The following is a 9,207-nucleotide window of genomic DNA, read 5'->3' on the forward strand; positions in this document are numbered from 1 at the left end:
CGACGTGTTAAGCCTTCACCTTTGTCCGCGCCAATTCAAATGGACAAAATGACTCATCCTATTGAAGTTGCTCTGAGCCCTTAGAGTCGATCATCGGCCAGCACTTGGAGGTTCTTGCCTGAATTTGGACGCGGAGCCAGCTGCGCCCCTGCCATTTCTATGCACCACAGTCCACGAGCACCTTTCCGTGTCGTTTCTCCCGTGCTCGTCCGTGCAGGGTGTCCCATCATGCATAGTTGCATACGCATGTACTCCTAGTGTGAGAGGCATGTCACGTGGCCGTCGCAGAGCTAGAGAGGCCATGATCGAGGAGGGAAGGCCACGGGTGGATGATACACCGACCGATATGCGCCCACCACCTTCGTCGGCCGCGGGAGCGAAAAAGAAAAGCCGGCCACTTCGAGCTTACAACGAGCGTGGGACGGCCACTGGGCACCGGCACGTAGTCTGTCGTATCCGGTGTCTCTCTCTCTGTAGCACTTTCGTGCTTTTTGCACAGGATGGTTTGCACTTGGTAATGGCCACTCCAGTCGCCTTGCCTGCCTACAAGCATCCCCAAGGAGTATCGATCACCGGCATGTTGGATATAAGAGCTTAGGAGCAGTATTTAGCAACGAGAACATTCGGTCACATTCTTCAGATGAAACACGCCACACACTTACAAATACTACAAGCGGGTTTACTTATTCTCGGCCTCCTCCAGTGCGATGCGTGCATGTGCGGCGCGACGTACGTGTACACGTACTCGTGGGCAATCACGGAATATTTCATTCACCGACGCCATGGTAAGCGTGGGTCTTGAATGATGCAGTATGTTCGGCCCAGGCGTAAGCGTCAGATTGGCGTCCACCGGCGCGTGGGCCGGCAATGGTACCTTGGACGTGCAGCATGCAGCCTGACACGGGCCCGCTTCTAGCTTTCTCAGGCTCTGAGGCCTGAGTTTGCCTACCATTTCTGTCAGAAAATCATATTCCATCCGTTCCAAATTACTCGTCATAAAAATGGATGTATCTAGAATTAAAATACATCTAAATAAGTAATTTGGAACGGAGGGAGTACTAATTTTCAATACTTCACATAGCCACCAGCCCACGACCGCCATGTTTGGATTCTTAGATTAGAGTTAGTTTGGGTTAGTTTGGACTCAACTAACCCAAAAATATCCAAACAGGAGGGTTACTTTGGGTTAGATGCATCTAACCCACCCCAAAAAACTAACAAACCCAAGAGGTTAATTCTTCTCGGGATCACTAAAAAAACACATTTTTCTCTCGCTCTTCCCGTAGTAGATCCCTCCCCACTTCCTCGAAGCTTCTCGTCCTCTCCCTCCCTCCCTCTCGCACCGTCCGTGAAGGCGCCTCGCCGTATCCGCGCTCCATCTAACCCTGCCATCCAAACACCTTTTTCATTTAAATTTAGTTAGTTCAGGGTTAGTTCAGAGTTGGAATCTAACTCTAACCTATAACTGAGTTAGAGTATCCAAACAGGGCCAACGATTGAGACGAAGGTTAAAGCCCTCCAATATCGTGTTGTTCAGCTCAGTTGACTTGAAATTTGTCCCTCAAAGGTCGTGGTTTGTGTGACATTCACTGTTTTCCGTTGGCATGATTCCCTTTTCTTGTGTATATGTTTCATATTTTCACGAAATTGTCTTTCTAGTCCCGAGTTCAAATGCACCTTTATGAACACGAAAAAAAATGAAGCAAACAAAATTTTAAAAAATGGATTTCTTTTTCTACAACAAACATTGCTTAGTTCTCCACGTGCATGCAAAAATTCATGATGGAATCACCTTCACGAAGGTATGGAAAAAAATCAGCTCCCTAAAATGCTTTAAAAATAGGTTTTTACCATCATTTCCTCAGAGCGTTAGGGATATTTTTTTCCTCATAGAAAATTTGCAGGTAAGTACAACAATCAAGAATGTTTCTTGCCCAAAAAATTCAGTTTTTCTTTGAAATTGTTACTACCTTTTGATTTTACTATTTTGCAAGGGTGCATTTGAGCTCGGAAGCAAAATTTCATGTCCATATTTTCGTGCAATCTCAACATCAGACTGTTAACAAAACCAATTTTGCTAACTAGCGGTTTCCAAAAGTTCACCCTTAGTGCAGTTTCAACATCACCTACTTGTCTTTCTAATCCCAAGCTCAAATGCATCTTTATGAACAGTAGAATAACATAAAAATTTGAATCTTTTTTTACAACAAACATTGCTTAGTTCTCCGCCTGCATGCAAAATTTCGTGATGAAATCACCTTCGTGTAGGTTTGGGCAAAAATAAATAAAATCAACTCTCCAAAATGCTTTAAAAAGAGTATTTTAGCATCGTTTTCTCATAGCATTTGGGGTATTTTTTCTTGACAGAAAATTTGTAGGTATGTAGAACATTCAACAATGTTTGTTGCCCAAAAAATTCGGATTTTTTTTGAAATTGTTTACCACTTCTTTTGATTTTATTACTTTACGAGGGTGCATTTGAGCTCAGAAGCAAAAATTTCATGTCCATATTTCCGTGCAATTTCAACATCAAATTATTAACAAAACCAATTTTGCTAAACTAGGGGTTGCTAAAAGTTTCTTATATCTTAGCCAATGTGTATCAAGAAAGAATTTGATTATGTTTATTGACAGTGTCCCGGCTAGGGGGCCTCTCACCATGTCGACTCCTGGACTGGTGGTGCAAAACCAATTTCATGTCCATCCAGGGTCATTTTGGGCGACCCATGATGCATACAAGGAAGCCAAGAAGCCTTGGCGTACAAGGCAAGGACTCTCTATTCATGGAGGACTACTCTCCACCTACATAGCAGACTATGATTCATGTTATCATAGGCCTCTGGTAACTTATATAAACCCAAGCCAGGTTGGTGGACAGAATAAGATCGACATATCTTAGAGATGAGAGACAGAACAATCTCATGGTAGATCAATTTGTCCTTTGTGCTCTATCCCAAAGCAACACAAACACAAGTAGGATGCGGGGTATTATCTCTTTGAGAGAGCTCGAACCTAGGTGAAACCTCGTGTCCTTATTACCATCTCATCTTAGGCTACTAGCTCGGGACCCCCTACCCGAGATTCGTCATAATCGACTCCGCCGTTTATCCTAGTGTAACATGATGAAATACATTGCCGACCTATGTTGGTCGACCCAATGTTTGGTTGAATTGGTCATGAACATACCAAAGCTCGCTAAGTGAAGCTCGATTTGAAAGAGACTGGATAACTAGTTTTATTTACTAATGTCAATATAACCAATGTTTTTGCGCAAATGGGTCTGTTCATACGCATCTTGCTTGGTCAAACACTTTTGTTCTTGTGCTTAAGACTGCTTGAAACCCAAAAATATGCAAAACAAATTTTATTTAGGCTTAGTCTCGTTTATCATACAATTAGGTGTAGGTACTAATAAGCAAGCCCATTTACCTATTTTGACATGACCATCTCTATACAATTAGTACCACATGACATATAACTGCTCATTAGGGGTGCTCGGGGTGTACGAGCCTAACAACAACATTGTATAAGGAGGATGAGGGAACATGGCACAATGATTCACACAAATCAACGAGGTAGTTGAATCAGACAACTATAGGTCGATCTTGAGGCCATATGATTGACAGTGAAGGTGTTGACATGTGGGAAGATGGACATAGGGAAGGGATGGTGACAGTGTTGTGGGAGGTGGAGACAGAGACATTATTAATGACAGATATAGTCAAAGATATGGGTCTCGTCATTTGCTGACGTTCATGTGTCTGCATGATCTATTTCATAGATGTACATTTCACGAAGATGGTACAAGGGGTATTATATAATAGGGAATGTGACAACCGCTGGATCAAAACCGTCGTGCTCAATGGTACCATGATGATGAGCAAGACATCCTACAATTGCTCAGTCGGTCAATCAAAGCGAGACTTTACCTGTAGGTAAAGGATGACTCACGTTTACTACATCGAATAACATATATGTTATACCGCCTAAGTACAGAAGTATTTATTTGGCTTGTCCAAAATAGAAACGAACAAGAACGCCACGCAAATACTTAGATTGGCACAGAAGGAAACGGTACAAGAAAGGCAACAAGGTTGGCAGCTAGCTAGCTTGCAAAATATTCAAGCATATCAACGGGTGGGCCATGACAAAACTGAAGGCTCTTTTTGCAGAAACTGACACACCGAATGTTCGGTTGAAGTTGTCGTGCACATATCATACCTATTGAAGTGAAACTCAGTTTTTCAAAGGCTGGAATATCTGATTTTATATAGCAGTGTTAATACAACCAATGTCATGGTGCAAATGGACCTTGTAGCTGGGAGATATGGATCGCATCATCAGCAAATCTCGCTGCAGCTACAACATCTATGTGGTAGTGAAGAATTAGGGACTGGCTATGTGCAAGTTACTCGAAATAGGAGTTGACTATGCCCATGCAAAAGAATTGTAGCACATGATAGATGGACATATTAGGGAAAGTAGGAGGGGGTTTATATGGTAAATGCAATCATTGTTGGACCGGGAACCTTTAACACGAGGATGATGAAGGCATCTTACAATTGTGCGGTTGGATTGAAGCAAAGAGTACACTCGAAGGTAATGAATGGCTCAAGGTAATGAAGGTGTTGACATCTAGGAAGATGAACATAGGGAAGGGATGGTGATAGTGTTGTGGGAGGTGGAGATAGAGACATTGTTAATGACATATACAGTCAAAGCTACGGGTCTCGTCATTTGCTGACGTTCGTGTGGCTGCAAGATCTATTTCATAGAATTACATTTCATGAAAAGGGTAGCAGGGGTATTATATAGGGAATGTGACAACCGCTGGATCGGAATCGTTGTGCTCAATGGTACCACAATGTTGATCAAGACATCCTCCAAATGCTCGGTCGATCAATCAAAGTGAGACTTTACCTGATGGTAAAGGATGGCTCATGTTTACTACATCGAATAAAATGTATGTTGTGCTGCCTAATAACAGAAGTATTTATTTGGCTTATCCAAAATAGAAACGGACAGGCACGCCACGCAAATACTTACATGGGCATGGAAGGAAAAGGTACAACAAAGGCAACAAGGTTGGTAGCTAGCTAGCCTGCAAAATATTCAACCATCTCAATGGGGTGGCTATGACAAACTGAAGGCTCATTTTGCAGAAACCGACACACCGAATGTTCGATTGAAGTTGTTGTGCACATATCATACCTGTTGAACTGGAACTCGGTTTTGAAAAGGCTAGAATAACTGATTCTATATAGCAGCGTTAATACAACCAATGTCATAGTGCAAAATGGATATTATAGCTTGGAGATATGGATCTCGTCATCGGCAAATCTCGCTGCAGCTACAACATCTATGTGGTAGTGAAGAGTTAGGGATTGACCATGTTAAAGTTACTCAAATTATTAGGAGTTGACTATGCCCACACAGAAGAACTGGAGCACATGATAGATGGACATTGGGGAGAGACTAGAAGGACGTTTATATGGTAAATGCAATCACCGTTGGATCGGGGCCTTTAACACGATGGTGAGGAAGGCATCTTACAATTGCGCGGTTGGATTGAAGCAAGGAGTATACCCAAAGGTAATGAATGGCTCAAGTTTTCTGATATCGAATAATAATGTACCTAAAAGCGGAATTATTTATTCGGCTTATGCGAAACAGAAAACAAACATGATCGAACACACACAAATACTTACCTCGCCATTAACAGATGGAAAGGCACGAGAACTAGCTAGCCTGCAAAGTGCAAATGTTCACCCGTCTCAACGAGGTGGCCATGACAAAACCACAGGGCAGGGCGGCTTTATTTGCAGAAACCAGCTTGGCCGGCTTTGGGAACGCCAGTCGCGGGGCCATGTTAATTGTGGAAAACCCCGGGGTGCCCCCGTGCTTTTACGCGCACAAACAGCCGGCAAGCAAAAAGGAGAAGCGCGTCCGCCTCGTGCGTGCGTGCCCCCGCGCTCCCTCCTCCCTCCCTCCCCTCGACGCGACCGCCCGGAGCGGCACGGCGCCACACCGACCACTGGTTTCCACCCCTCCCCCTCCCCCTCCCCGTGGAAGCTTCTCTCCCCACTCCCCACTCCCCACCTCGCTGGCCTCTGCTTGAGTGCTCCGGGGAGGCCGGCTGGGGCGCGGGCGATGGCGAGGGTGATGCACCGGTCGAGCTCGGACGGCGGGTCGAGCAGCGGGTGGTCGGAGGCGGCGGCCGCCGCGGCGGGGGAGGAGGAGCGGGCCGGGTGGGAGGTGCGGCCGAGCGGGATGGTCGTGCAGGCCCGGGACAGGGGCGCCGACGGCGCCGCGGCGGGGGTGCCGCCCAGGCCGCCGCCGCCGGAGATCAGGGTGCGGGTCAAGTACGGCGCCGCCACCCACGAGGTCGCCGTCTCCTCCATTGCCACCTTCGGTCAGTATTTATCCCGTCGCCCTGATCCCCCCTTCTCGTCAATAATCTCTTTCCCTGTTCGTGGCCTAATTAGTGCCTTGCTTAACTGCGGCTTAACTTTCCTCTCATCGCCGCCGTCGTTTCTTCTCTGTAAGATACGAAACTGAAATTTGTGCTGCTAATTACTTTGAATTACTTTTGTCTTGCGTTCAAACTGTTTGTTACTAATTATTATGTGCACAAAGTGATGGAGATAGTAGTAATTTTTTCGTTAATGGTGTGAAATGCTTAACCTAATCACGTCGTCCGCGAAGTTGTGACGTTTGGCATACGGCATGACAATGCGTGCAGGCCAATAGGGAGTTCGTGGCCGCGGATAAATTAATTAAAAAATAAAGATAGTCCACCTATCGGATTTATCAGCTAAATCCGTCCCATAAATAATGGCCATGACTTCCGGCCGTGCCGCGTGGAGGACGCGATAATAGTACGGCGAGACATCCCCCTTGTCACCATTTTTCTCCCCTTCTTCTGAGTATTTTATAAGGAAGGAGACGAAATCCAGGGAATAATCCGTGCAGAGCCCGTGATTTCTTGATCCGTGAGAAGGGCAGAGGCCTTTATTTCTTCAGGAATTCCATTTCCTGAATTTACTAGTAAATAAAATCTAAAGAAAAAGAGATTATGTCTGCTAACGTAAGCTTCAGTTCCCGAAATCGTACGACCTGGATTCCTGCCGGCCGCGGGATCCCGGCGTCCATTGGCCGGGCTGCAGCCCCGACGCACTTTCAGATGCAACGTCGTGCGTGCAGGCCAAACTTTGGTTGGAGATTACGAGGCTAAATCGACCGACCAGATTTGCTGTCAAAACCAGTTCGTCGCTTTGCTTTTTCACCTTTGCCTCACGACAAGGGCTGACGGGCGGTGACAGCCAGCGGCGGGGCGGGGCGGAGCGCGAGCGCGGGTGTCCGGATGCGGGGCGAATCCTGGCTGGCGCGGGACGGGTCCGCGTGTACGGCGGCCTCATCGGACGGCCAGCAGCGGCTGGGGCACGGCCCGCTTGTCCCGTTGCACCGACACCTTTCCGCCCCATGATGATACTGCGCCACTGTTTGGAAAATAACTCGGAGGCGTCGCCCACCACGTTCCAGTCCCATTCACCGAGACCCACGTGTACTTGTGTATTTTCAAGAAAAAATGATGCGGAGTAGAGAATGCCATGGTAAAAATAGTCCATACTTGAAAAAAAATCAAGCTGGGAATTTAGATAGTATCTGCCGCACCACATTGTCTGTCGCTGCATTTGGCGATCCACAATGGCATGGCAGGCCTGGCCACTCGGATTCCGAGAATCTGGTCTGCAAGTGGCGCCGAAAATCCGTGTCAGTGCCGTGAAGAACTACCAAAACGTCCCGGCAATGCAAAAGTACCACAGTAACTCTGAATCAAAATGTTGTTGGCCAGCGAGCGGCACGACGATCCAGCAGTAATCAGCTGTGATGTGCAGTAGTAATTTTGCTGGTTTCGTACTACTTCTGATTGGTTTGTTGGTGGCGGATGGTGGTGACCGCGCAGGTGAGCTGAAGAAGGCGCTGGCGCCGAGGACGGGGCTGCAGCCGTCGGAGCAGCTGCTGACGTACAAGGGGCGGGAGCGGAAGAACTCGGAGTTCCTGGACAGGTTCGGCGTCAAGAACAAGTCCAAGCTGGTGGTCTCCGAGGATCCGGCGAGCCTGGAGCGGCGCTACATCGAGCGGCAGCGGAACGCCAGGATCCAGAACGCCAACCGCGCCATCGGCGCCATCGCCCTCGAGCTCGACAAGCTCGCCGATCAGGTATGCACAACCGCACACACACAAATGCTCATTGTTTTTCCTTCCACCACCGACGATCGATCGCTGACAAAAGAAACGAGCTCCTGACATCTAGCGGTGACAGTTTGCCTTATTCAGAGATGATCTAGCGGCGGGTAAAAATGGGATGCTTTGTCTTTTTAGGCGTGTGATTAGTTGCTGTCTCTGCATCCTAGAAGGGAATTAGTCGCAGACTTGCAGTATCAGTGCGTGTGGCGTCAGGCACGCAGGCATGGGACGGAAGGGGAATGCTGCTGCTGCGTTCGCATTGAATCGCATGTCCAGGGAATTAGGTGAGCAAATTGACGCCGCGAGCTCGTCCAAAAAACAGAATTGATGCTCCGTGATCGATCGATGTGGGCGCCGGTGAAATTTCCGTCGGCAGCAGCATGGTCCCGGAGTAGGGTTCACTCAGCGTAACCATCAGGATTCCGGCATTACGACACGAATCCGTCACCCCGTCACTGACAAGTGACGAGTAACAAGGATGCTCTCCTCACTTTCATCATTGCTGCCCGAAGCGGCCGGTGCCTGCGTCTGACGTCCCTGCCTCTGATGCTGTGATTCTAAGCTGATCGGATGTTAAAATTTATTCTCGTTCTTGTGCCACCAGGTGACGAGCATCGAGAAGTCGGTGTCCGGCGGGAGCAAGGTGGCGGAGGTGCAGATCACGACGCTGATCGAGCTGCTGATGCGGCACGCGGTGAAGCTGGAGAGCATACCTGCCGACGCCGACACCTCCTCGCAGAAGAACCTCCAGGTACCCCCACCACACCACACACCCTACATTCACTGCACGCAGATCAGGTTTAGTAGGGGCATCGTGCCATCGGTTCTGGTACAACTCTCCCCTTCGATGAGGGCAGGGTGGGGCTGTCGGCGTCTGCGATCCGCATCATTGCGTCTGCAGGTAACGCGAGCAGTGCCATGACCAGCGGTGCAATGCGAGTGTCGACGAGGAATGCA

General features: G+C 47.9%; 1 protein-coding gene across 1 annotated transcript in view; it reads left to right on the top strand.

Annotated features, from left to right (window-relative positions):
• Positions 1 to 5,988: 5,988 nt before the first annotated feature.
• Positions 5,989 to 9,207, top strand: part of LOC119356498 (BAG family molecular chaperone regulator 1-like) — a 4,594-nt gene continuing 1,375 nt past the window's right edge. Inside the window, exons 1-3 of the mRNA XM_037623458.1 lie at positions 5,989 to 6,412; positions 7,967 to 8,223; positions 8,855 to 9,001. Of these exons, the coding sequence (XP_037479355.1) occupies positions 6,151 to 6,412; positions 7,967 to 8,223; positions 8,855 to 9,001 (666 nt within the window). The 5' untranslated portion in view covers positions 5,989 to 6,150. The remainder of the gene's footprint in view (positions 6,413 to 7,966; positions 8,224 to 8,854; positions 9,002 to 9,207) is intronic.

The sequence above is a fragment of the Triticum dicoccoides genome, chromosome 2A, assembly GCF_002162155.2.
Source record: "Triticum dicoccoides isolate Atlit2015 ecotype Zavitan chromosome 2A, WEW_v2.0, whole genome shotgun sequence".
In the NCBI taxonomy this organism is placed as follows: Eukaryota; Viridiplantae; Streptophyta; class Magnoliopsida; order Poales; family Poaceae; genus Triticum; species Triticum dicoccoides.